General features: G+C 57.7%; 6 protein-coding genes across 6 annotated transcripts; all 6 read left to right on the top strand.

Moving 5' to 3' along the window:
- Positions 1-7092: 7092 nt before the first annotated feature.
- Positions 7093-9978, top strand: LMXM_18_1360 (conserved hypothetical protein; the record flags this gene model as incomplete). Its single annotated transcript, XM_003874098.1, has 1 exon — positions 7093-9978. One exon carries the CDS (start codon positions 7093-7095, stop codon positions 9976-9978), a length of 2886 nt encoding a protein of 961 aa, XP_003874147.1.
- A 1346-nt stretch (positions 9979-11324) lies between these two features.
- Positions 11325-13796, top strand: LMXM_18_1370 (putative heat shock protein; the record flags this gene model as incomplete). Its single annotated transcript, XM_003874099.1, has 1 exon — positions 11325-13796. One exon carries the CDS (start codon positions 11325-11327, stop codon positions 13794-13796), a length of 2472 nt encoding a protein of 823 aa, XP_003874148.1.
- A 3008-nt stretch (positions 13797-16804) lies between these two features.
- On the top strand, positions 16805-17941 carry LMXM_18_1380 (putative pyruvate dehydrogenase E1 component alpha subunit; the record flags this gene model as incomplete). The annotated part of the gene is made up of 1 exon (XM_003874100.1): positions 16805-17941. The coding sequence occupies one exon, from the start codon at positions 16805-16807 to the stop codon at positions 17939-17941; it is 1137 nt and encodes a 378-aa protein (XP_003874149.1).
- Positions 17942-20774: 2833 nt separating this feature from the next.
- Positions 20775-21551, top strand: LMXM_18_1390 (conserved hypothetical protein; the record flags this gene model as incomplete). Its single annotated transcript, XM_003874101.1, has 1 exon — positions 20775-21551. One exon carries the CDS (start codon positions 20775-20777, stop codon positions 21549-21551), a length of 777 nt encoding a protein of 258 aa, XP_003874150.1.
- A 583-nt stretch (positions 21552-22134) lies between these two features.
- Positions 22135-22641, top strand: LMXM_18_1400 (putative 60S ribosomal protein L34; the record flags this gene model as incomplete). Its single annotated transcript, XM_003874102.1, has 1 exon — positions 22135-22641. One exon carries the CDS (start codon positions 22135-22137, stop codon positions 22639-22641), a length of 507 nt encoding a protein of 168 aa, XP_003874151.1.
- A 1453-nt stretch (positions 22642-24094) lies between these two features.
- On the top strand, positions 24095-27079 carry LMXM_18_1410 (conserved hypothetical protein; the record flags this gene model as incomplete). The annotated part of the gene is made up of 1 exon (XM_003874103.1): positions 24095-27079. One exon carries the CDS (start codon positions 24095-24097, stop codon positions 27077-27079), a length of 2985 nt encoding a protein of 994 aa, XP_003874152.1.
- Positions 27080-27921: the final 842 nt, after the last annotated feature.

The raw sequence follows: 27921 nt of genomic DNA on the forward strand, positions 1-27921 counted from the left end.
TTGCGTGATTCGGTGTGTGTGTGTGTGTGTGCGTGCTGAGCGCTGTGGGCCCAATCACCGTTGTCACGGCATTTTTTTCGTGATGCGTTTTCTCTTGACGGAATCGCTTGCGTGCCAGTCCATTGGAGAGAAGCGGGTCGGAGAAACACGAAGCACCACCAAGCATCATCACCAGCACCAGTGACCGAAAAAAGGAAATAGAGAAGGCAATCAGCAGGTGCGCTGCATCGTCAGCACACACACGAAGAGCAACAAGTGAAGCAGCGAAGCGAGAGCACAGCGGCCGAGGCGAGAGGAAAAGGGGAGGGGGGGGAGCGGCGAGGCACCCTGCAGTAGACCAGGTTCTCAAGAGCGTCGTGTAAAGAGCATTTTTTACATTTTGCTACCCCCTCCTCTTCCTCCGTTGCTGTTGCGCACACGAGTACTCACTCATGTACCCAGGACACGCGCACGCACGCCGCGGGGTGGGGGCGGCGACAAGGCGATCTCGAAGGGCATGAGGCCTCGAACTTTGTCATTGAAAGGACGAAAGCGTGCTTCTAGCTCTCATCTCACCTTCCTATTCCCTTACTTCTTCTGTTTATGGATGTGTGCCCTTCTCCACACTTTCGTTTTGCATTCTCTTTCTCACCTGAGGCAGTGATGGCATGACGTGCACGCTACACGTGCATTTTTGTGACTCGCCGGCTTGGCGTCCACGGGTTGGGGGCAAAGGCAGACTGCCACGTCTGTCTGTCGGTCTCTCTCTTTTTTTCTTTTTCTCCCCTTTCTCTTTGTGTGCGCCGTTCTGCTGTTGTTGCTGCTGCTGATGCTGCTCATTTCTCTCTCGCCTTGCGTGTTATGGGGCTCTGTTGTGATCTCTCTTCTTAAACCCCCCTCCGTCATGTTCATCAAACCCTGACATCGATTTCCTCTGTTGTTCTCTCTCTTTTTTGATATGTTTGGTTTCTCTCTCGTTACACACCAACATGAAGGGAGGGGAGAGGGGGAGGGGGTGTGCGCGTGGTTTATGTATGTATCCGCCTGCTGTTTTACTCGTGCTTTCTCTCTCCTCCCTCCCTCTCTCCCCCTTCCTGTGAGTGTGTGCGACTTGCTCTCCTGTCACGGTCCTGTATTTCTTGTTCTCACGCTCGAACATGTGCTTTCTCCCTCTCTCTGTCTGCCTCTCTCTTGTCACGAGGTGTACGCGTACCTGTTTATTTCTTTTTAGTCATACACACACACACACACAAACGCACGATTAGAACACCCGGTGTTGGTGTTGCCCTTGTCCCTCTTCCGCCGATCCTGCGGTCTCCCGCCTCTTCTTCTTCTGCCCGTCTTCGTCTTTTCCATAAACAGGGTGCACCACTGTCCGCAGTGCTCGCAAACGTGTGCTCTTCTTTCTCCGTTGTTGATGCTCATGTACAGACGTGTTGAGAGGGTGTGCTGCCACCCCTTCCATGCTTGCCTGCCTTCTTGTTTTTCTCCCTGTCCTTTTTTTGTTTTGCTATCACGCACTCGCACATAATCCTCCTCCGTCTTCTCAATTTTTTTTTTCGCCCCGTCACGTTGCCGGAGAGCGACCCGCTAGCCCTCGTCGCTCTTCTTGTGGTGGTCGTCGATACGAAACAAGCCCCCCCTCCGAAAATGTTGCACGTTGTTTCACGTCTCCCCTGGCTCACTTCTCTGTGTTGTTGCTACTTTACTCTCTCTCTGTGGTCAGCCTATTATGTCTTCGTCTAGCGGATTGTTTCTTCGTTGTCTTGTGGGCTGCGCCGGTGTGTTTTCTTTCCGTTGCTGTAATTATCGAGAGTACAGCACACCCGCACACACATACACACACACAGGCACACCTTTCCCCTCTTCCCCCCTCCCCTTCGGTCATTTTTGTTTTGCTCGCAACGCCTTTCTTTCTTTTCGAATGTTCGTGAACCAATCACCCCTCGCCCCGAACAGAAGAAGCGAACGACACCACAATACTGAATGGGCCGTGAGCTTAGTCTGTGTGCATAAAAGTTATCGCTGCCAGCCTGCGATTCCTCTTTTTTTTCATTGTTGTACATATGAATAATGTAGATACATCTATATCTCTCTCTATACTTTTTAAAGTGCTCTTCTGTCTCTGTGTCGGTCTTGCTGCTTCCGTGCTTTCTCTTTTCCGTCCTCTCCCTCTTCTGCCCTCTCATGCTCGTGCGTTCAGAGGCGTGCGCCTCACACCCACCCTCTCACTTTGTTCCATCTCTTGTCTCTTCCCGTCTTTCTTGCATGCGTTTTCTTTTTTTATTTCTTCTATTTCACTCTTGGCTACGGTGCACGTCTTGCCCCTCTCTCTCGGGGGCAGTGTCCACGTGCTCTTCCCCTTTTTTCGTGTTGTATGTTGTATGTATGTATATATATATATTTATGTGCGTTTGGTTTTTATGACGTTGTATTGTTTATTTTTGTTTCGCTTTTTATGCGCCTTTTCTTTTTTTTCCCCTTCCTCCGCCCTCTTTGAAAAAGAAAAATTTCTTTTTTTTATGATACGTGGCCTTGGAGTCTGTGCCGTCAAAGTCCTTTGCCAGAGCCTCGTGTCTCTCTCACTCTTGTGTGCCGCCTCTCCCAGCAGGCACGGGTGACGTTGTTGCGTACGAGAGGACCGTCTGCGTGCCCTGCCTTTCTCGTTGTTGTGTTGTTCGTTGTCCTCCTTTAAAGGGACTCGCGTGCTGCACGTTCCTGTTTTGCTGCATCATCTCCGTCTCTGTCTGTCTGTCTGTCAAGCTGCACGGCAATCACATCTTCCTTCTCGCTTCATGTCGCGCTCTCCGTCATGCCACACTTCCTTCCGCAGGTGCGCAAACAACGTTTCTTCTTTTTTTTTGTATGTGTCTGTGTGTCTGTATGCGCGTTGCATTGTACACACGCGCACACACGCCTTTCTCACCCTTCTATTTATTCGTTCCCCTCTCCCTCCCTCTCTCTCGCCCCGCCTTAGGCCATATTTGTTTTTTTTTCTCCTTTTGTGTGCTAAACACCCGCTTGCACGACGAAAAAGGCGGCAAAAACGCAAACAAACAGGTCGAAACAAAAAAGGGGAGAATGGTACCAGAGGACGTATCAACTGCGTGTGCGTGTGCGTGTGTGCTTTGTCTTTACCCGTTAAGCTCCTCTTCTCTGGCGTATCTTCATCGTTTTACTCTTCGTTTTTATCCTCCTTGAATTTTTTTTTAAATGTGTATGCGCGTATGCGTCTCCGCTCTCTCTCTCCATCTCGTCATTTTGCAACGAAAGGCAGAGCTCTTCCTCCCTCTCTCCAGCCTCTGTCGTGCTTTACTCTGCCCTCCCTTTTTTTTTAACGCGGGGGAGGGGAGGGGGTGACGCCTTTTTCATGACGCGCTTCCGCATGCCGTCGCCATCGCTGCGAGGGCTTCTTTATTTTTCTCTTGCGCGCGCGTCTGTGTGTGTGTGCGTATTGCACTTGAATGTACACACACACACACAGACACCACGTCGCTACTCCTACTTCAGCTCTGTGTTCGGTGCTGCTGTGATGTGGTGGCTGCTGTTGTCGCCGTGCAGTTGGTACTCAAAGGATGTGCTTCTTGATTCTCTCCCGCCTCATGCATGTGCTGCCCCCCCTGCCCCTCCCTCATCTGCAGGGATAACCCCGCTCGCTTCCTTCTCTCTGCCTCCTCACATATTCTCGGCACTTGGCCCTCCCCCTTTTTTTCTGCCCGCGGCTTTTCTTCGACGCGTTTTCGTTGGCTTCGTTGTATACATATATACGTATGTGTATACACGTATGGCCCTCACTGTGTCGTGTACTTCGCATCCCGCGGAACGACGTAGTCGTCCCTGTAAGTCACCGAAAACGAGGAAGACGACGACGCACAGGCGACGGGGCGGATACGGGTGCGCGTGCCATGTCGAGCGCAGCCTTCTACGTCTGTTTTTTTTTTGTCTTGGTTGTCGGACATGCCCGCCTTGCCACGACGGGAGAGAGTGAGAATCTTACTTTCTTTTTTTCATTTCCTTTTGCCCATCCTTCTTTGCGTCATCTTGCGGCACACGTGCACATACACGTTCTACCTGCATCCCTCCTCCTCCTCTAAAAAAAATTAGCCTCTGCTCAGATTGTCTTTTATCGCATTTTCCCCTTTTTTCCCTGCCCTCGTTGTGCGCTCGGTGTGTTAGGCGCACACGCACCCCGTGGCTCTTCCTCTCTTGCAACCATGCGCTCTCGTTATCGCTCTCACTTTCGTTTTTGTTTCTTCTTCCTTTTCTTCTTTCTCCGTATCGCAAAGTTAATGCAAAGAAAAACGAAGGGCTATCAGGGGAAGCGAATCATGGATATCGTCGTCAGCTTTACATGCGCCTATGCGTGATAGTACTGCGGCGTCTTGGTGCCGGCAGCGGATTCGTTTTTTCCTTTTCTTTTTGCCTGTCAGTCCGCTCCGTCCCTACCTTCTCTTGCCACGTGTCGCTGTCGGTATCGGCGATGGAAAATATGTGTCTCACGTGCATTCACCGCTTCCACCCGCCCCTCTCTATTCGTGTTCTTCGCTGCACGTGTACGTGCGTCTTTCTGTGCTGCCTGCCACCCTATCCGATGCCTTCCCTTCTCTCCGCGTTCATATGTGTGCGTGATGACGCATGTGTATGCGTCAGGGGGCGGAGGACGACGGGGCGAAATCGGTGGCGGGACAGTCGCGCACATGCACGCACACGGACACGACACAGAATGAGCGCTGCTTGCGACCCTCTATAGTTTTCGGTGCTTCCTCTTTCTGGAAGTGGACTGTCGACGCAACGTGTCTTTTTTGTTTTCGATTCTTGTAATTTTACGCTCATGGCTCCAGTGACGTATGCACGTGTGCGCACACAGGATATGTGGTGAGGGGAGGCAGTTATGGTGATGGCTGTGGTGCACCTTGCCTTACGACGGAATAGATCACGGAGGACTAGTGTCGCACACGGCATACTGTGCATTTTTTGTTTTTCGTCCATCCACCTGGCTCCCCCTTTTTTCCAGCTACACTCTGCGGCATCACGGGCTTGTGGTGTGGCCTTGATGCCATTACAGCGGCCGGCGCCTCTGTCGGTAACCCCCACCCTTCCTTCCCGCCTTTTCCTCCTAAACCCCTTCCTGCTTCTCCGCTCTCCCTCTGTTGCGCCACTGTGTACACCTCTGCGCATCCTAACTCCTCCCAACCGACGCGGCACGCACGTGTGATACGCCAAAGCTTCTACCATCGTCGTACACTCGTTGATGCATCAGAGTTGCCTGTGCGTGCGTGTCTGGGAAGCCAAACAGCAGCAAAAAGAGTGTAGATCTTTTTTTTTTCCTTTTCAAGCAGCGCAAGCACGTGTATATATGTATATATGTACATGTATATACATACATGTGTATGCGCGTGTGTGTGTGTCTGTGTCTGTGTCTGTGTCTGTGTCTGTATGGTAGAGACTGCGGAACGAAAAAAAAAACGAAAAAAAAAATGGAGCGATACGGGCGAACGGCTCCATCAGGCATGTGCGATGACTCACTGATCTTACTTTTTTCCTTTTTTCAAATTTCTTCGGCAATTTTTTTGTTCTGCTCTTGTGCTCCTTCCGCTCCTCCGCTTGCTTTGGCTGGGACCGATAATTTTCTTTCTTTCGATTATGCATTCCCAGTGTGTGTCTCTTCTCCCCTCTTCCCTGTCGTGCTTTGGGTGTTTGTGTGTTTAACGGGGTTTTGCCTGGCAGACGGCGTGAGCGGCGTCATTGTAGAGTTTTTTTTCGTTCTGTTTTCCCACACTGATCGCTTGCCTTTGTGTGCATGTGTATGCGTGTGTTGACGCGCTGCGCCTTTACATACGCGCGCGCACACACACAAGCACATATATATATATATCTACGTTTCTCTTTCTGTTTTGCTCCATACATGCCCTTTATAGTATCACTACAAGAGCGCTCCGTCTTGTGCAACCACCGCAGCTGTGGTCTGGCCCGGCGTTGTGTGTCTCCCCCCTCTCCCTCTCTTTCGGTTTGTTTGTTTCTCAGGGACTGGGCGCATACGCACATACATACACACGCATGCATATGTACATGTAGTACCCATACATGGCTTTACGGAGGTCTATCTCTATTTACATCTCTTCATTGTTCGTGTATCTGTGTGCGTACGTGTGTTTGACTGGCTCTGCCGTCTAGTCGGGTCTCTGTCCCATGCGTGGTTCCTCGATGACAAGCACAGACGCACAAACATGGGCAAGTGGGTATATACGCATATATATATATATATGTGTGTATATATGTATGTGTGCACCTTCCGTAAGACTGGACACCGAGAAAAAAGATGAACAGCAACAAAGGATGAAAACACATGGGTATGATGAAGCGAGCGGACAACACCTCTTTCTCGCGCAAAGGGCATCTCGTCTCGGCCAGGTGTCGTTTTGGGTGGTGGTGGTGGTGGTGGTGTCGTTGGACGTGAGCGATGCGTTAGCAGGCGACGCCCTAGGAAGGGCGGAAGAACCATTCTGCGTGCATGTCTTTTCGCCTCTCTGCACACTGCTGCATCCGAAGCGATGAACGCGCGAAGTTAAGCGTCACGACACGACTCCTCTGCTGCCCTCTTTCGTCCCCTTCTTCTCTGCTAATCCACACACACACACACACACAAGCACATACACAAGCACACAGATAGTGGAGGTGTTTGACATAACGGTGACTCGCTCATGCGCGTTTCCTGCTCCATGCCGGTTATCACCTGCCTATTCTCTCGCCCTCTCCAGCGCCCTTACTTTTTCCCTTTCCCTCTTCTCATCCGGCGCGCTTTCTGCGGCGTGCGTGTGTGTGTGCCTGCGCTGCTTCAACCGCGACCGCAGGCGCGCCGTCCCTATCGGGTCCCTCCACAGTGCTCCCTCTCGCCGGCGAGAGATTTGTTCGCCCTGACCACACTCGCAAGTGGACAAAATTGTTTTGGTTAAACTGATCGTTGTCTGAAGAAGCACTCGCGCATCCGCGTTGGTGTGTTGGCCCACACCGACGCAAAGACACCCATGCGCGCCTATTCGCTAGTGTAGAGTAGACCACTGACATACATTCACGCATACATCCACATACAAGCTCCCTTCACTCGCGCCGCAGATGATGCCTGGGAAAGACGCCTTCATCATACCCTTGCAGGATGCCGATCCGAGGTTGTTCGGCTCCCCTGCCGATCGATCTTCCGTGGATGGCGGCGCGGCGATCACCCAAACTCAGCGCGGCAGCCCGTCTCGCCACGGAGCTGCTATGGGAGGCTTTCACCTGCAGGTTTCGCAGGAATTTGGTGCCCATGACGGTTACGCAGATCCCTTGGCAGCGGCAGCGATGCCGCCGCCGTCGACTCAAATCTTCTCGACGTCGCTCGGGGTGGCCGGCCAGTCCTACGTTAGCGAGGCCAGTCTAGATTTTCAGCGCAGGCTTCTGCAACAGCAGGTGCAGCAGGCGCATCGCGAGACGGAGCGACTCAAGGCAGAGCTGCAGGAGACCAACTCCCGCCTCGTCGACACGCGCCAGCAGCTCAATGAGCAGAAGGCCGCGTACACGTCCCTCACGCACCGTTACAGCACAACAGTGGAGAAGCTGACCTCTACCGAGAGCGACGTCAAGACGCTGGAGGAGCACCTGGTCAAGGAGCGCAACCAGCGCCATCAGGTGCAGAAGGAGCGGGAAGAGCAGCGGCTGGCGCTGCGGGAGGCGGAGTGGGCCCAGGAGCGCCTGCAGCGCCGTCTCCTGCAGCTTGAGGCAAGCAAGGGGCTGGACCCGAAGGAGGTGCAGCTCCGACTGGAAGACCGGTCTCACTTCATTCCCACTGTCGAGGTGCGCCGAATACAGACCGAGATGCACAATACCCACCAGGCCCTCGTCGATCGGCTGCTGACGTCGCTAGAGTCCTTGACAGCGTCTAGCGAAGAGTCGCAGACAAACTTCTTCGTGGCGCGCAGCTCCGTGCTGTCGGCTGCCACGGATGTCGACGCTCGACTAAAGCGTGCCGAGGCAGCTCTCGACGACGTGGACAAGCAATGGACGGACTACCGCGACGGTGTCGAGCGTGAGACGCACGAGTTCCTGCTGGCAGTCATGTCCGAGAACAAGGACCTCTGGCAGCAGCTCACGCTGCTGCAGAACGAGCACGCTGTTGTTTTGTCTGAGATGAAGCTGCGCTCTACACAGGGTGGGTCAGTGCCGATGGAGGAGCACGCCTACGTGCAGCGGCAGCTGGAGACGATGACGGAACGGCTTGGCAAGGCGCAGCAGCTGGTCGAGTCCCAGACGGTGCTGGCACGTGCGCACGAGGCGGAAATGGTGGCTCTCTTGGAGGCCAACGGTGCGATGCAGCGGCAGCTGGAAGAGCTGGAGCGACAGTGCACGCAGCACGAGCAGGCGAGCAGCCAGAAGACAAGTGCTCTGACCGAGGCAGACGCCGCGCTGCACGATGCCGCGTCGCAGATAGAAGAACTTCACAACACCTTGCGCGAGGAGCGGCTGCGCGCCGAGGCCGTGGTGGCGGAGATGAAGGCGACACAGCGGACGATGCAGGACGAGTACGACGCCCGCGTACGTGAGCTCGAGCACGACTGCGAGGTGGCAGACGACACAGCGACGACGCTGCAGCACAGGCTGGAGGAGACGGTCGCGAAGCTGGACGTTGTGGAGCGCAATCTGCAGGCACGGAGTAAGGAGTACGAGGCCCACAAGGTGCAAACGGCCGCTGAACAGGCGGCGGCCATGGGGCGACATCGCGACGACCTGCAGCGAGTGCGGGCGGTGATGGAGGAGGAGCTGGCATCGTTGCGGGCCCAACTAGACGAGGCGCAGGAGGCAGCCCGGGCAGCGGTGCGAGAGAGCGAGGAGACGGCAGCGCGCGAGAGTGCTGCCCTGGTAGAGCATCGCACCGCTCAGAGAGATCTGACTCACATGCAGGAAGAACTGGAGCGGCTGCGCGGCCAATACAAGGAGGCGGTGGAGCAGCGGCAGCGCACGCAGGTGGAGGCGGATCAGCTCCGCGCTGCTTCTGGCGAGGGCAGCACACTCGCGCAGGAGCTTCAGCGACGCTGCGACGTTCTCGATAAGGAGAAAGCGGAGCTGGTCACGGCGCTGGCAAGCGAAAAGTCGAGGCAGGAGCAGCGCTATGCGACGCTGCACGCGGACTGGAAAGCCGCTGAGAAGGCGCTGGCCTTGATACACGAGGAAGTCAAGACGCTGCGCACCCGCTGCGCCGAGGTGGAGAAGGCTCGCATGGCCGAGGATCGTCAGACACAGGACAAGGAGCAGCTGATGCGCGAGAACATTCGCTTGCACGAGCAGTATCAGCTTATCCAGAAGGAGTGCACGGGGCTGCGCGAGGAGGTGAAGGCGCTCAAGCAGCGCGCTGTCGGCGATGCGCAGTGGCACAGACAGATGGAGGATCTTCAGCGACGTCTGCGGGAGCTGCCGGAGCTACGCCAGGCTGCTGAAGCAGCACGCCGTGACGCCCTGAAGGCGAAGGAAGAGACTGAGTTGCTGCGGCGCGAGCGGGATCAGTTATCGAAGAAGCTCGATGCCTTTCTCGAAGACGCGAAGCTGCAGGCGCGGCGCGAGGACGACTTTGAGCGGGTGTGCCGGGAAGCCAGCGCTGCGGCGCAGCGCATTGGTGGCCAGGTGTCCTCAGCCAAAGAGAATAGCGCACGGTATCACGTCTTCTGCAACACCAATCCGACGGGACGCTGCACTGCTACCAGGGAGGGTGTAATGGCGGCCACTGGTGTGGCACCGGCGTCTTCGTCAGCTGTTCCTGCTTCCCCAGCACCCGCTCCTCGTCGCGCCGCCACCAAGCTGTCTGCGGCGGCGTCGCCGTCTAGGACGCCCCAGTCGATGCAGCATCGCAGCCCCGTCCGCACGCTCGCGAATGCCGGCGGCCATTCCAATAACGGCGGCGGGGCCGGCGCAGAGGCGGACGGTGCCGGTGTTCGGCCCTCCACGTCCTCCCCATTTCGCCCGTGGCGTTGATTGCGAGAGAAAGAGGGCGGCAGAGAGCAAGGGCAAAAGGCGTGTGCATCATTGCAGTGCGCTTGTGTGGCGTTGGGGCGGCCAGCGATGCCCGGATTGAGGTGTGCTCGCGCTTGCTGGGGATGCGGGGGGTGGGGGGCCGGTGCGCAGATGTGACGCCCGTCTCTTTGCCTGTGTGTGTGTCTGTGCCGAGTTTTCTTTTGCTCCTTACGAGTGGTGGTTAGACTAGAAAAGGAAAAGCGCGAAGAGGCTGTATGTAAGCACCTGTGGCACGAGCAGCAGCAGCAGCGGGCGAGAGAGGGGTGGTGGTGGTAGAATGCTGCGCTGCCGGCGCTGTTGTTGCTGTTGCTGCTGCTGCTGGCTAAGGTATACTTGTGTGCGACGGCAAGGTACATTGTGGCTTGATGCCTGTCTTTTTTTTGTGGCTCTACACCGCATGCTCGACCCCCCCCTCCCACACACACACACAAAAATCCCAACGCTCACATGCACCAACAACCGGAAAACAACGCTGAAGGCCATCGTGCGGCTGCTCTCTCTCTCTCTGTCTGCCTCCCTTTCTCTCTGAGTGACTGAAAAGACACAAGCGGCAACGGAGGGCGTGTACCGGCCGAGAGCGGCAGGGCCAAGAAGGAAAGGGCACATCCGCTCTTCACCTTTGAATGACGTGCTCGAGAGGGGCAGAGGGAGAATAAAAGAGGAAGCGCACGTGCAAGCGTCTAATGCCGCCCCTCCTTCGCTGCCCGTCATATCTGCGCAGATGTGATGGTCTTCACTGACGTGTGTTATGCGTGCGCGCCAGAGAAGCGGCGCGCTTTCTCCCTCCATTTCGCCGTTGTGGTGGGGCATAGGCTCACCGGTCATTGGCGCCCCTCCCCCCACCACCCCCGATCTTCCATCAGTGAACCGTGCGCCAGACGATCGAGGCGGGAAAATGGTGTACACGTGTGCAAGTGCGAGCTCAGATGCGCCCCTCTCTCACTCTCTTCCACCCTACTCTCCCCTCCCCCTCTCTCCTCCATCTTTACATATATATATATATATGTGGCACTTTACTCTCGTGTGTGTGCGTGCTTGCTGGTGTTTGCTCTCCCACTACACTTTCTGACCTGCGCCTGAACCGTCACATGCCTGTGTGGTAGTCACGCACACCCCACAACCACTATAACCCGTCTCTTCACAATCTTCACTTAAAGATCTCGATACTAGTTCCACTAGTTGGTCTCATACTTCACCTCCACCCCCCGTCACTCCTTACGCCGCACGGAACAACGCACAACGCGCAGACCGCACAACGACACGGAAAAAGAAGAAGTAAACCACCAACGACGGAACGTGTCAGTGTCATGTCTGTGTTCGGCATCGATTTCGGTAACGCCAACTCCACGGTGGCCATCACCCGCTACGGCGGTGTGGACATCGTGACGAACGAGGTCAGCAAGCGCGAGACGACCACCATTATTTCTTTTCTCGACGATGAGCGGTTTATCGGTGAGCAGGGGCTGGACCGCTACGTCCGCAATGCACAGAACACCGTCTTTTTGCTGAAGCGCTTCATCGGCATGCACATGGACGACCCCCAGCTCTCTCAGGAGCTCAAGTTCCTGACGTGCAACATCATCGGCGACGAAAGCGGACGGCTCATGTTCAGCGTCAACTACTGCGGAGAAGAGAAGTGCTTCTACCCGGAGCAGGTGCTGGCCATGATGCTGCAGCGGCTGCGCAGCTACGTCAACGAGGCTGCCACGACGGACCCACGCGTGAAGGCGGACGTGCGCGACTTCGTGATCACCGTGCCGTGCTACTACACCGCGGAGCAGCGCCGCCTCATGTACCAGGCGGCTGAGGTGGCGGGGCTGCACTGCATGTCCCTCATCAACGAGACAACTGCGTCAGCGGTGGACTACGGCATTTTCCGCGGCGCCTCGCTGAAGGAGACGATGGAAGAGGGGCAGGTGGTCGGCATTCTGGACATCGGATATGGCGCCACGGTTTTCTCCGTGTGCAAGTTCTGGCGCGGCAACTGCAAAATCATCGCCCGCACCTTCGACCGCAACACTGGCACTCGTGAGTGCGACTACCTCCTCTACCAGCACATGCTAAATGAGGTGCAGTCCCGCTACAATGTCGACGTCTCGCAGAACAAGCGCGCTCGCCTGCGCCTGCTGCAGGCGTGCGAGCGGCTCAAATACCTCTTGTCTGCGAACCAATCGGCGCCGCTGAACGTCGAGAACTTGATGGACATCGACGTCAGTATTCCAGTCTTCGAGCGTTCCACCATGGAGTCGCTCTGCCAAGGTGTTCTCCATTCCATCAAGTCCGTGATCGAGCGCGGCTTTGCCGAGGCGGGCGTCAACCGCGAGGACTTCCACTCCATTGAGATGATCGGCGGTGGCTGCCGTATTCCGATGATGAAGAGGCTGGTGGAGGAGGTGCTGGGCCGCGCGCCTAGCTTCACTTTGAACGCGTCTGAGTCTACGGCACGCGGGTGCGCGATTGTGGCGGCCATGCTTTCGCCGAAGTTCCAGGTACGCGAGTTCAAGGTATCGGAGCTGCCAGCGTACCCGATTCTGCTGGGCTACCACGCCGAGAACCCACGCTCCCCCAGCTCCGTGCCTTTCCTGCCGCAGGTGAACAAGGTCGTGAAGCTGCTGGGGGCGGCAGACAGCTACCCAAAGAAGCTGGACGTGCGCTTCCCGTGCTCGAGTGCGCCGAAGATCTACGCCTTCTACGATTACGAAAACGAGGTGGTTAAGGAGATTGTGCAGCCGTGCAACTACATCATTGGTGAGTGGGAGATGGGCTTGCCTTCGAAGGTGAAGGGTGCGGTGAACGAGATGCGCGTCCGTATCTGCATCCGGCCGGATGGTGTGGTGGAGGTGGAGAAGGCGGAGGCGATCGACGTGTACGAGGTCGAGGAGGCGCCGGACGCTACCCCTGCCACCGAGAACGGTGAGGGACTGGGGAAGGAGAACGAGGAGGCGCCTGCCGAGCAGCCCAAGCCATCCAAGCCGGTCAAGAAGACGAAGGAGGCTGCGGTTGTCGTGTCGGTGAAGCCGAACGTCGAGATCCTTGGACACAGCGGCGAGTCTGTCGTGCTTTTCCGCAAGGCCGAGGTAGAGATGTACGAGCGCGACTCCCGCATCGTTCGCACGCGCATAAAGAAGAACGAACTGGAGAGCTACATCCTCGACTTTCGTCCTCGCTTCTCGTCGGGTGGCATGCTGGCCGAGTACGCCGCGCCGAATGCGGCGGCCAACTTTGTGCGCCAGTGCGATGAGGATGAACAGTGGCTCTACGAAGACGGCGAGTTCTCGACATTTGAGGAGTACGAGCGCCGTGTACAGGCGCTGCGCGCCATCGGCGACGCCGCGTACAACCGCCTTCGCACTCGCGAGGATGTCGAGTTCGCGGCGAAGGATATTCACAGTCGCATTATGGCTGCCAGGCAGAAGGCGCTCGACTTCATTGGTAAGAAGGAGCACATCACCGAGGACGAGCTGAAGGAGGCTGCGGCCACCGCTGAGCAGGCGAAGGCGTGGGTGGACCAACAGGTTGCGGCGATGCTGGCAGCTCCCAAGACGCAGGACCCGACGTTGTCGAAAGCGGACCTCGAGAAGAAGGCGTCGGAGGTGGAGCAGGGCATCAGCAAAGTCATGACGAAGCCGGCCCCACCGAAGCCAAAGGAGAGCAAGGAGCCGGAGAATGCTGAGGAGGACGTGACAGCTGAGGCGGCGGCGGGTGCGGAGGCCGCGCCACAGAAGGAGGATCCTGAGGAGGCAGTGCCTGCGCCCACAAACGAGCCGGAGATCGATTAAGTGATAAGGATGGCCGAAGGGTGGAGAGTTGAAAAGGGAGGGAGGGGGAAGGCCAGATGTGTCAAGGCAGGGGTGCCGCCTGCGTGCGTGTGTCTCTGTCGCGCTTCACTACGCACTTTGTCCTCTGTCCGCCCCATCCCTCCCCTCTTCTTCTTGACATACCTCTGCCGTTTTTCTTTTTCCTTTTCTATCACGACCGCACACATGTGAGCACACGCGAAATCTTTCCTCGCTCGGACACACACACACACACACATACACGCACGCACACACGCACACACGCGTGCATTCGCCCACCGTATTCTTGGGGTTCTCTTTATTTCTCCTTTGTGTCTTCCGTTTTTTTTCTGTTTTATATTTTCTCGTATTACCGCCTCTCTCTATTATTATTTCGTTTTCTGTGCGTGTGCGTACGTGTGTCTGTGCATGTGTGCGTGCCTTGGTGTATTCGAGCCCTGCCCCGTCTTTATCAAACACCTTAGCGGCTGCCCGTCCATCTTTCTCCTTCCGTTTTCTCATGTTACCCCTCCTCTTTTTTTCAGTTTTCTTCTGATTGTGCAGATGTTTTCTGTTTCTATGCCTCCCCCCATCCCCCTCCCATCCCCCCCACCCACCCTCTCTCTTCCGCCGTTCTTCGATATGTGCTGCTGCTGCTGCTGCTGCTGCTGTGTATGTATGTGTGTGTGTGTGTCTGTGGGGAGGGGGTTGGGGTACGACGGTGCGAAGAAGGGAGGACGAGCCCATGACACATGAGGAGGGAGCCGTGGGCGAGGGCGGGTTATCGGTGCTGTTATCGTGGACGTTGTTCTCTTTGTAATGTATGTGCTTTTTTTTTGGGGGCGAGCGTGCGTGTGTGTGGAGGAATGGGAGAGAGCTGCTTGATGTGGACGTGAGTGGGAGCCGATTTGTGTGCCCCTCCCCCTCCCTCCTCCTCACACCTCCGTATTGAGCACTCTTATAATTCTTGTTACTTTTGGCCACGTGCGGATACGTACTCGAGCTTTACACACGCGCAAGATGCGGTTACCGAATCGCGTCAGTGAAGCACGAGTTTGGCGTGTTCGCAGTCATGCATGTCTCTCACTGTCTGAGTGTGTGCGTGCATGTACGCCTCCTTTCCCCATGTCAACTCTGCACCGCCACGCGTCTCGCGGCCACTCTCGATAGAATGGGCACCGCGTCCCCCGCACTAGCTCCCGTGTGTGTGTGTGTGTGTGTTTCTCGTCTCTGCTGGGAGAGGCGGCACACGCTCGTGTATTCGGTGCTACACGCCTTCTTCCTTTCCGTTCGCTCTCTCACCTTCTTGGGAGGCAGGCCTTTTTTGGTTTCCCCCCACCCCACCCCCACCCCTTACCACGTTGCTGGTGTGCGTGTGTGCGTGCGTGCGCCCTCTTTTTCGCTTACGAGATGATCTCTCTCTTTCTCACACACACACACCCGTTCTTTGGCTTGGCTCTACATTATCATGTGCTCTCCTCGTTGGCATGCTCTGTTGTTGTTTTTCTTTTTCGTGTATTTGGAGAGTGGAGGAGGGAGGGCGAAACGCATGCCTGTGGTCGCGTACGATGCGGATAATAATGATGATGGCCCCACTCGGTTTCTTCCCCGGAAGTGCCGCTCTCCGCCCTCACTTTTTTTGTTTGTTGTCCAAGAAGAGAGGGAGAAAGGGAGAGGGGGGAGACGATGTCTTCTCCCTCTCTCCCTCCTCCCTTTGTCTCTCTCTCTCGCTTCCTCCTCCCGCCTTTATCAGACACGAAGGCAAGGGAGAAGAACGAAAAGTATTTCATAACACACACACACCTCTCTCTATCTGTAGATATCCCTCGGTCTATACATCGATGCAGAGATAGAGAGATCGGTATAGAAATTAACAAGAGAAAGCAACACACACGCACACGCACACACAGGCCCAGAGAGACGCAGCGATATCCGGTGAAATGACTGTGTGTGTGGGGGGGGGGGTTCCGTATTCCGTTTGGCCCGTGAGGCGCTCCATATTATTTCGCCCTGTCTCTCTCTCTTCTCTCTTTTTTTTGTTCGAAGGTCTCAGTGGTGAGGCCAAGGCGCGAGTTGTTACCCCCGTTTTTCGTGATTGGTGGATGCATGTGCGTGTGTATGTGCGTCGGCGTGCATCTGTGTCCGCATCTCCAGGACCTCCGTTGCATTGTTTGCATTCTTTTTCGGTGTGCTTTCCAAAGCTGATCTCCAGCATAGAGGACGCGAATGGAAGCGAAGCCAACGGAGTCGATAAGGTGATGTGCGTGGGCGTGTGTGTGCATGCGTGCGTGTGGGGAGGGGGACGGATAGTCGTGGCACTGGCTGCGGCACTCTTCAAGAGCCACGCTGATGAACGCACCCGGCACACGTACACATACACAGGCACATATATATGAGTACGAGAGAAGGGAGCATGAGAGAAGCGAAATCAACGCAAGAAAAGCGGTAATAATATAGGTGGTGCCAAGCAGACGGGTGAGCTGAAGCGATGGTCAAAACAGCCGTGCCGATGGGCAAGTCTCACGTGCACAGGCGACTCAAGAACTGCGCTTTCAGGGCATCCGGCGTGGGTCTGCCAAAGGCTCATCTTCTTCGAAGGGAAATGGCTGAGGGTGGTGATATATCGAGGCGCACGGGAAATAGACATGCGATGCGGTGCTTGTGCGTGGGCGATGGGCGTGGCCCTGTGGGTTCTCTCTTGCGTCCCCTTGCTCGTGTATCCGTCTCTCGGTATTTCTCGGGCTGTGCCATCTTCTTTTCCCATTGCCGGGCATCTCTTTCTTTTCTGCATCTCTCTTGGTCTTCCTCCCTGCATACCTCTCCTTTCCCCGCCTATGCTTCCGCACACACACACACACACACACGCACACACACACACGCATGCCTCACGATGCACGGGGCCTACGCGTAGTCACAGCTATTTTTGTCTCGAACCGACCCCTTTTGCACACACATCCCTCTCTCATTCATTCATTCTCCCCCCACATACATACGCACATTTTTCTATCGTCATGCTCAAGTGCGCGACTCGCTTCCTTCTGGACACCAAGACGGTTTCGCTGAAGCCGCAGCGCCCATTCAAGCTCCACACGGCAGGCCGCACCGACATGGCACCACTGCCGACGCAGGCGGCGTACGACACGGAGCAACTGAAGAAGAGTCTTGCCCTGATGTTCCGCATCCGCCGCATGGAGTCTCTGTGCGATCAGTCCTACAAGCTAAAAAAAATTCGCGGCTTCTGCCACCTCTACATTGGGCAGGAGGCCATCCCGGCTGGCATGGAGAACGTTCTGTCCTTCGAGGACCCCATCGTTACTGGCTACCGCGACCACGGCTGGTACATCTCTCGCGGTGGCAAGCCCGAGGATGTCTTCGCCGAAATGTTCGGCCGTCAGGGCGGCTGCAGCAAGGGCAAGGGTGGCTCGATGCACATGTACAAGGTGGGCAACGGCTTCTACGGCGGTAATGGTATCGTCGGTGCGCAGGTCTCCATCGGCGCTGGCCTTGCCTGGCGCTTCGCGATGGAGAACCGCGACAGCCCGAAGCACGTCGCGGTCACCTTCTACGGCGACGGTGCTGCCAACCAGGGCCAGATCTACGAGTCCATGAACATTGCCGCTCTGCAGCGCCTCCCTGTCATCTTCGCTGTGGAGAACAACCACTTTGGCATGGGCACTAGCGCCGCTCGCGGCTCCTATCAGTCGGAGTTCTACCGCCGTGGTGACTACATCCCTGGTATCAAGGTGGATGGCATGGACGTGCTCGCGGTGCAGGAGGGCACCCGCTACGCACGAGACCACTGCATGTCGGGCAAGGGCCCGATAGTGATGGAGCTGGACTGCTACCGCTACATGGGCCATAGCATGTCGGACCCCGACAACCAGTACCGCACCAAGAACGACATCCAGCATGTGAAGCAGGAGCGTGACTGCATTCGGAAGATGCGCGAGCTCATGGCGACCGAGGGCATCATGACCGAGGACGAGATGAACAAGTTGGAGAAAGACGTAAAGAAGGAGGTGGACCAGGACCTGCAGAAGGCCCAGAAACAAGCGATGACAAAGTTGGATGAACTCTTCACGGATATCTACGTGGGTGAGCAGTACGAGCACCGCACCTGCCAGGGTACCGTGTACCACAAGCCCTAATCAGGAAAGACGGATAGTGAAGTGAAGCCGAGGAGGTATGCCTCAACATTTGTGTGTGTGCGCGTGTGTGTGTGACGCCTTGCGTGCCACGCTCTCTCGCTCTCTCTGTGTGTGTCTGTGGCTTGGCCTGCTCTTCCTCACGCCTTGCTGGTTTGCCTTTGTTGTCCTTGTTGGCGTGGAAATCGTGCTGTGTGTATGTGCGTCTCTCCCTATGTTATTTTTTAAAACGGCGCACAACCTAGAGCACGTGCACGTACGGATGTGTGCTCCCCGCCTCACGTCATCCAACCCTCACTCCTCCATCAACGTCGTCGTGTCTTCTCTGTGCGATGCCTACACGAAACAACAAGAGCGAAATAGAGGAAACAGGCGAGGCGAGCGACGGCAATCTTTTTTTTCTTCCCGCATCTATGCGCGTGTGTGCGGACCCGTGCTCCTGAGACAGCGAGAAGAGCGAATACGCCTTGTGAGCAGAGGGGGTGGGTGGGTGGGCGTGTGGGGTGGGGCGCACGTATGTGCACATACAGCCCAGGTCCGCGTATGCCTATCACGTGCGCATCACGCGTTACCCGCACACACACCCACACACCATCGAAGAAAATTGTAATGAATGTCTTTCTTTCTTTTTCGCTCCTTTTTTGTCAGCCGTGCGTGGGTGTGTTAAGCGCTCTCCGTCGAACCCCCGCCCCTCCGCCCTCTGCCCTCCTCTCCTCTCTCACCTCCCGCGATGGTGACCGAAACCCCCCCAAAAAGGAAGAAGAGCAGCGCCAAGCAGCGAGGCGGAGTTCACTGCATGCTGGTGATCATGCCAAAGCGAAGAGGCATGCATGCATGTGTACACACGCACGGGTACACAAATCCATTGGAGAGGAGACGGGGGGGGAAGAGGGGGAAGGGAGGAGGGACGGTGTGTCTGTGTGTGTGTGCGCGTGTGTGCGCATGTGTCTCTCTTTTTCTGTGCGTGTGTGCGAGTGTACTGGATTGACGTGTTCTGGCCTTCTTTCTCACCTTTACGTCTTGTCCATCCTCCGCACCTCTTCTCCCACGTGTCTGCATGCTTTTTCCTTCGTGTGGCGTCCATCCTCTCGTGTCTAGATTCTGTGCTCTCTTTGGGCTGCTTTGGCGCACGTGTGCGTTCCGTGTACGATAATGGTTAGGCGCACTGCGCCGCACGGCATGCGAGTCGTGTGTGTGGGTGTTGTAGAGACGTGCTTCCGCGCTTGTGACTGTGTTGCTGCGTCTGACTGCCCGTGTGTGTGTGTGCCTGCGCATGGTTCCTCTTTCTCTTTCTTGTCGCTCGTCATCTCGCCCGGCATCCGGTCCGTCGGCTGCGCGCGATTGCCGAGCGAAAACATCCAAGACCGAGCGTGTAAGATGGGCGAAGGGGGCTTGAGGGCGAGAAGGACGGTGCTTCGTTCGCTACCGCCTTTGCCTACGATGCGCCATGGCGATGCACCTGTGGGCACACGTCGCATAGAGGACGGTGAAAGGCAGCATGGGCAGATGTCTCTCGTGCATCCGCACGCCGACGCACGCGCCGCAGTTCACTGACACACACACGCACACAGGACGTGAAGAATGAGAAAGGCCAAGGGCGAAGACATGGGTTGTGGGGGGAGGCGGCGGTACGCGGCGTGAAGGGCCCTTAACGTTAATTTTTCAACGAAACAAAGGAAAGGGAAACCATCGCATACACACGCGCGCGAAACGTTCACGCGAAAAAAAAGGTGCAGCGTATTCGAGTACGTGTCAAGAGTCCTCCCCCCTCCCCCATCCTCTATCATGACAGCGGCGGTAGGTAAGTCTTCTCACGCGCGCCTCCATCCTGTCCTCTCTCTCCCACCTCCCTCACGCGTGTACGGTGGAAGCGGTGGCTGGATGGGGCGGCTGACTACATCAGCCACGGGAGATGCCTTTTCTTGCGTGCCATCTTGTCTTTTCCGTGTTCGACAGCGATAGAAAGAGAGCGATGAAGCGAGGGGAGGGGGAAGTGGGGGGGGAGGCAAGACTGCAAGCACCACGCACCTTAAGCGGACCTCAGCTGCGCGATCGCCGCCCCTGCACTGTCCTCCTCTCTGACCGTATCTTCGTCTTCTGCACGGATTCTTTATCTCCATCTCCCCATCACATCTACCCTTCTCTTCCTCTCTTACTGTTTTGCGCACCGGCCGTGGTGGTGCCGGCTGCACCGGTTTGCACCGAGGCCCGCAGGCGCGCGTGCGCATGATTTTCTTGGTGCCGCAACGGATCTCCTTCCTCCTGTCCCCCCCCTCTCCCCCAACCATATGCGAACCTACATTCACGCACTCGCATGCATGTAGCACAGATGTACAGGTTCTGCATCACAGCGCGTCTCTCAGGGAGCTGTGTTGCCACTGCAGCGACGGGGGCGGCATGGCCTTCTTGTGGCACCGTCGTATTTCCGTCGTCCCCATCGTGCCGTTTCTTCTGCCCCTCCGCTCCTGTCTCTGGCCTCGCGTGCCGTCTCTTGTCGCGCTTGGATTGCCTTCCGTCCTACTGCCGGTCGACCCCCACTGCGCTTCTCACGAGTCGTCGGTATCAGCGCCGTACGTCGGCAAGGCCACACACCAGCACGTGGCAGGATAAGACACGCAGATTCGAAACGTATCAGAAAGATCAGCAGGACGAGGCGCTACGTGCGGCTCAGAGACGGGCAAAGTACGCCGCAGGAGCTAGCGCCTCGGCCGATGGGTCTGCGTCTTCTACCACATCGTTTGCGACGTCGTCGTCCGCGGCGGGGCCACTGACAGAGCCACCTGGGGGCTTCTGGAGCTTCATCAAAGGCGGGAGTGAAGGCCGCAAGAAGCAGCCGATGAACCCGCTCATGTACTTCGACAAGTGGGGTGAGGAGTCGAAGCACAACCCCGAGGCTCGCGCGGCAGAGCGGCTACTGGCGGCGATCAACGGGCTGAACAAGCGCAACTCGAGCCGCCGCGAGCCGATGACGGTGCAGCTGTCTGATGAACAGCGGCAGGAAATCGTGAACCGGTACGCCTCGACACAGTGGTACGCGCGGCTATACGCGCCCTTCCGGGGCTTGACAGAGCGGCGTGTGAGGTGGGGCATTCGTATTTGCAATGTGGTGCTGCTCGTCCTCGTCTCCTGCCTCATTGCTGTCATCGTAGTCAGCTACTTCAAGGAAATGGACGCCGTCACGGATCTCTCGCCAGAGGACCAGCGCGACTACGCCTACATGGTGCGCGGCATGCGGTACAGCGACATCTACAATCTCGGCATGGAGGTGTTGAAGAAGGAAGACCCTCTTGAGGCGCTGCCGCCAGCGGTGCGGCTGCACATGGTGATTGAGGCGTGCCGGCAAAAGAAGTGGCACGAGCTCGACTGGGACGTGGAGCTGCGCAGAATGCACCCCGCGTCCCCGCTGGAGGAGTTGGATTATCTTCATCTCTTGTACTGGGCAATATTGCAGATCGGTTCCCTGACCGGCGGTGGTGGTGTCATGTTCAGCGATCGCGTGCTCGATGTGCGCGAGGTGCGGCATGGCAACGCGGAGTCGGCCGAGGAGCGGGAGCGTTTTGTCGAGATGGAGCCTACGTCGCTGCCCGCCAGGACGCAACGGGGCTTTTTCTGACGTGCATGCGCCTTTTTTGACGATCGCCGTTGTTGCTGTGGCGCGTGGATCTCTCAGAGATCAAAAAACAACAACAGAAAATGGAGAACTGCTGCGTGGCACACGTCTCCACGACGCGTCGCATGCCTCTAGAGGGAGAGGGGGGAGAGGGGGCAAACGACAGCTGCATCGCGTTCAATGTTCACAAGAGAGTTGAGTGATGACGTCTGTGCCCCCTCTCCCCCTCACCCCCTTTTCTACAGCACCGATTCTTTCTTCTACTGAGCGTGGGGTATGGGCGCACGGGGCCAGGAACACGCACTTTCTTGTGTCTTTCAGTCTGTCGATCTCTCTCTGTGTATGAGCTGAGCGGAGATGAGTATGTGCGCGTGCGTGTCTGTCATCACGGTGCATCTCCTATGGAGGCCACGATGACTTTCTTTCTATCCCGAACTTCTCCCTCACTCTCTCTCCCCCGTTGGCTACGTACGCGCAATACACGTATACCCATACACAACTGACCAGAAGCGCTTTGAGAACAGGGATAGCTTGGTCTTCTTGCCGGTCCCTCTTTACGTACCCAAGCACTCCTCACGCGTAGAAGATGTCCTGCCCTCGCGTTCAGTACCGCCGTCGCATGCACTATGCCACTCGTGGCAACCGCATGAAGATGGTCCGCACCCCGGGCAACAAGCTTGTGATGCAGAAGCGCTCGAAGCGCTCGCAGGGTATCCACACCCCGTGGGTGCTCGGCCACAAGCGCCTTGGTGGCACCAAGGCGCTGCGCCACATCGACGCCCGCCTCGCCTCCCGCCACGAGAAGAGCGTGTCCCGCGCGTACGGTGGTGTGCTGAGCCACGATCAGGTCCGCGACCGCGTCGTGCGCGCCTTCCTCGTGGAGGAGCAGCGCATCGTCAAGCAGGCGCTCAAGGAGCACAACAAGATGAAGCTCTCGCATAAGCGCACCGCGAATAAGAAGAAGAGCAAGCAGTCGAAGAAGGAAGCCATCACCAAGAAGATCTCCACCAAGACGGTTTCCAAGAAGAAGGCGCCGGCGAAGAAGGCCACCACGACGCGCCAGCCGGTCGGCTCTAAGCTGGTGAAGAAGTGAGCGGCCGGACAAGAAAACAAACATGTCCAAGGACGGACACCCGGCTTGTCGGGGGAAGGGGAACAAGAGAGGGGAGGGAGGACGTCAGAGTGAGAGGGTTTTGGCAGGACGGACGTGGGCGAGAGGCAGCTGGTGCTGTCCCCCCCCGCCCTCCCGCCTCCGCCTCCGCCTTCCCTTCCTCCCCTCTCTCCCACCGGTGTGTCTCTCTCGTGCGCTTCCTTGTGTTTCTCCTCGTTATTTCCTCGTTTCTCGTCTTTCTACTCATTTCGCAGACACACACACACACACGCACACGCACACACGTAAAGGGCAGCACGTGCGCACCGATCATGTGTGGTTCGTGTCTTCACTGGCGTGCACGCGGGTTTGGGGAAGGGGGTGGGTGGTGGGTCGGGGCAGAGGGCGCGCGAGTTGTGTCTTTTTCCATCCCCCCCTCGTACACCATCCGCGAGCGCTTCGCGCCGTGATCGTCCCCAAAGGAGAGGGAGAGACATGCCATCATCGCTCATCCGCCTCTGCCTTTTTCTTAGCGCCAGCCCCTCAGTGAGGTAGCCTCCACCCCTTTCTTCCCTCCCTCTGTGTCTAATCCTCTCGCCTTGGTACTTCCCCACCGTTGCGCTGCATTCACACATTTCCCTCGACCGCCGTCTCCTTCGCTCTTCCTCCCTCCCTTTTCACGCGCACGCACGTGCACCCCACTCCCCCCAACCTCAGCTGACACGCGCACTCTGCGTGTTTTGCAGACACAACGATCTTCCTCCCTCCTGTTTCTCCTTATCATCTCTCCGCACTGGTTATTTCTATCTGCGGACAACTTGTGCGCCCCGATTTTGCTTCGCCTGTGCACAATCGCACGCCTTTGCTTTGGATTTCGCCCAACCTCTCGATTGGTGTGTTGGCCGTGCTCGTTTCATCGCGGTCCTTCTCTCCTTCCCACCCGTCCCCCTTGTCTCTCTCTCTTCAACACAAAGTGAGTCACGCTTGCAGACACACGCACACTTACGCGTGGCAGACACGCACGTACACACTCGTTGGGGAGGGGCGTCCGCGCTGCACGTATAAACATTGAATTCTTTGATCTTCGGCGCTGTTGATTGGTTTTTCTTTCCTCGCATTGTTACGGTCTCTCTCTCTACCTCTCTGTTACCGTAACGAGAGCCTTTCTTGTGTCTTGTACGGTGGTGGCGGCATCTTCGACCTTCCCGCCCCCTGTCCGCGTGCACGCCCTCATTGCAGGCGGTATCGGCCTCACACATATCCCCCACACCGCCGCCGCCGCCTTTTCCCTCTCTCATTTTGTTCATATCGTCACTCGATCATCGCTCTCCGCTCACTTTGCTGTTGCGGCCTCCCTATCGATCTCTCGATCTGCATAGAAGCCTTCGCGACTGACCGACAGACGCCGCGGCCCGCTGTTCATCTCTTCGCCACCTCCCCTCCTGCAACCCTCATCATGCCATGTAGGGAGTCCACTGACGCCAGCGGTGTCACGCTGCCGGCGTCCATGCAGACACTGCTGCAACGCTACACAGACCGTAAGCTGACTGAGCAGGAGCGTCTCCTCCTCGCGCACGCCACACCGAATGTCCGATGCGAAGCCTTGCGCATTTTCTTCGAAATGAACGACGCCGCAGCCGGCGTGGAGTATGTCTTGGCCAACAGTGGAGCTTCTCCCCGCTCTCACGGCGGCACCAGCGCCAGGGCCTCGCGTTCCGGCGGCACCACCACCACCACCACCACTGCCTCCGCTGCGGCGCCGGTTTTGGCTGCTTCCAAGGCTCTCAAGTCGCTGTCGACCAACACGCTGGCTGCCGCTGCTTCCGGTGCGAAGAGGCCTCTTGGTGCGTGGGCACCGACCGGCAATGCCGCTCTCAGAGACGAGGTGCGCAAGCCCACTGGCACCGGGCGCGCCGTCATGCCCGCCAGTGGCAGCACCGCGCCATCGCCAGTAGCAAAGGCCGGGAGCTGTTTGCATCGCACGCGTGTGACGCGGAGCGGCGAGTCAGTGTGCACCCTCGTCACCGTCTCCTCCATGTCGAGCGAGGACAGCGACGACGACGCTGAGCTTCGACCGACCAAGACTCCAGCGAGGGAGGAAGGGGCGGAGGCGGTCATGCCGCCAACCGTAACGCTGCGTTCTCGTGATTCCCGCGCCAATGCCGGGGCGGCTGCCGCTGTACTCGCTGTGCCACTCTTAGCGCTGGATGCTGTTCTGAAGCAGCACGGCAGTACCAGCAACAGCTCCGCAAGCTCTCCCAGTGCTGGTGTCGCGCACAGCGAGCGTCGGTCCTCGGTGAGTCCTGCGATGACCAACACCACCATTGTCGCCGTCGAGTTGCAGGCTCGAGACGTTTCTCCCTCCGTCGTACCGCCGCCAGGTTGCCAGCGTCTGTCACCGGCGGCACCGAAGCCGAGCACCACGGCGACCGCTGCTGCTCCAGGTTCTACGCCGGTCGCACCTCTGTCGCTGCCTTCCACCGCATACGAGGGCGGCGACTACGACGAGGAGCCGCGAAAGACGGTGGCTGCCAAGCCCATGGAGTGCTACGCGAACCACACAGCTACGCACACCGCACCGGTCCCGCATCCGCGGCAGCGGTACTATGCCGGCTTCGCGGACTCCAAGCCGACAGCCGTGCGGTGCGCGCACCGGCGCGATTGCACCTCTCCCTCCTGGACACCGCCGTCGCTGGCTGGCAGTGGCGCTGTGAGTGTGTGCGGCACGGACTGGGCTGCACTAGTTGCAGCGGCACCTGCGCCGCAACTGCCGACGCCACCAGCGGTGGTGGCGACGAAACGTGAGGCGGCAGCGCCGGTGTCTCCCAGGGAGGACCATCGCCCAGCACCCGAGGAAGCAACCGACACCACCCCTGCCTCCGGCCTTTGCTCTCCTCGCTTGCCCACAAAGGCATCGAACGACCAGCCTAGGACAACGCGCGGCAGTGGGTCCGGCGATACGGCAACCGCGGCCAACAACAGTGGTGGAGCGGGCAAGACTCAGCAGCCACCCCGCACGCCGCGCGTGCCCGTGGCAGACAGAAAGCGCGAAGCGGAGGGTAGCGACAGCCACTCACCCTGCAACGGGCGGCACCCAGACACTGGCACACCCCAGCTGCCACCACCGCCGCCCCCGTCGAAGCTTGGCGGCGCCTCCCCGATCAAGCGCGGTGCTGCTTGGGATGAGACGACGGGCATGTACATAACGCATCCGAATCAGCTTCGACGGCAGAGGGCTGCTCACAGCGTCGCCACAGCCGCCTTGACAGCGCGACCGTCCGCAGCGGTGTGCGGTGTTAGCGGCTCTGCGCTGGAGCCCCCAGACACGCTTCACTACCACTTCGCTCGTACCGCGTCATCGACGCCAGTTTCAGCGCTACTCACCTCCGTGCCCACCGCCACCGCCGCGGCACACGCGGCAGGATTGGTTCCCCTGGGCCGCTTGTGCTCTTCTGCCGTGCATATCGCTGGGGGTGCAGACTCGATGCCCGCACGATCGTGGACTGCGGCGCTGCCATCGTCGAAGGACGACAAGAAGAAGAAACGGAAGCCGGAGACGAAGCGGGCCAAAGCGCTGACTGAGGCGCCAACTTGGAAGAGGCCGATCGAGACCAAGAAAACGGCGACGGCTCTAGCTACCTATCCAGCGGTGGCGCCGGTTGTGGCAAGCCCGCGTGTGACAGGGTACCAGCGGGTTTGCAGCGAGGACGTGCCCGTCAAGTACGACTTCTGCGGCCACAGCGGGGGGACGCTTATGCTGCAGCGCCAAGCTTCGCGGTATCCTGCTCAGATGCTTGCGGCTGCGGCCAGCGGCTCACCAAGGAAGCCCCATCGTACCGCCTCCGCTAGCCAAACGGTGCGGTCTGCGGTGCCAGTGGCGCGGATTGAGCGATGCTACAGTATGATGGAAGGTGGTGGGGTTGAGGTAGCCGAGGTGGAGACAGCTCCGCTGAGTGCGCACGCGCCTTGCCACTCGACCATCCGCACTCCACGCAGTGCGCGCTTCCGTGCCCAGCAGCATCCCCGTGGGCTTGTGGGAGAGCCCGCTGCCGCTATGGTCTCCGCGCGTGGTAGCGCCGCCGACCGTACTTGTCAGGTGCCGCCGGCGCACTGCAGCGTCTTTGAGCGACTGACCTCCAACTACTACGACGTCTACTCGAGCGAGGTCGCCCTTCAGGCGACCTCGCCGCCGCCGGTGACGGCGTTCCGACGGGGCTGTCGCTCTGACCAGGAGCATCGCCGGTCGGCACGCCGCCGCCACTTCAGTGCACCAGCGGCTAGCCCGCGCGGACATCTTGTGCGTCGTCCTGCAACCGCGCGGCTGGCGCGCGAAGGCTGTCTCAGTACTGAGGAGATAGTGGCGTGCGAACAGAAGCGCACCACTGCATCTTCGTCAAGCGCGTTTGCGCGCAGCAGCGCATCTTGCTACCTTGTTTGCTGAGGCGCATCATCGCGCTGCGGACGTGCTGGTGCGTCGGAGAAAGCAACCCGACGTGTTCGCGTTCCTTTACCTTTTACCGCGTTTCCTGGTACAGGCTGTATTGAAGGAAAGCAGATGGCAGGCCCCCACGAAAGGGGGTGATCGCCATGGCAGCGAACTTCGCGTTCTTATTTTCGGTATGGGTTACTTTGCCCGCTTCCCTTATATATATATATATACGTTTTGAAAAAAATTCTGTCGATGAATTCATTCCGCTTAGATTTCCTAGACTCATGCGCTCATTCCTCCCCCAGACGCACACATGCACACATGCGCACTCACGATCATGTGAGTGCGTGTGCGCGTTTTCCTTTTCTTTTTTTAAAATCTTGCGTGCCTCCTGTCTGTCTCTGTCACACGCGTGTTTACGTGCGCGCTCTAGTTGCTATTTGGCGTTTGCTGTGGTGGTGAGGGGATGGCGAGGCTTCGGTTGCCGGTCTCGTGGCTGCCCTGGTTCTCCTCCTCCTCCTCCTCCTCCCTGGAACGAAGGGGGAGGCGGAGGTGGACATCAACCTTGCTAGTCTTTGTTTTTTTTACATGCATGTGTATGTGTATGTGTGTCGCCGTTCCTCGACTGCGGTGGCGCACTTCATCTCTCCGTCTTTCTTTCTCGTTTTTTTTTTGGTTTGGTCTGTTCGCGTGTGGAGCGGCGACAAGCGCTGCAGCCTTTTCATGCGTCATTTATTTTGCGGTGTCACCACGCGCGCTCGCGCTCTCGATCCCTCGGCCCTGGGTCTGTGTAGGCGTTCGTCGCTTCTATGAACGCGCCATGAGGGTAAAGCCTTACGTGCGTACAAGAGGAA

Source organism: Leishmania mexicana, chromosome 18 (genome assembly GCF_000234665.1).
Source record: "Leishmania mexicana MHOM/GT/2001/U1103 complete genome, chromosome 18".
NCBI classification, from domain to species: Eukaryota; Euglenozoa; class Kinetoplastea; order Trypanosomatida; family Trypanosomatidae; genus Leishmania; species Leishmania mexicana.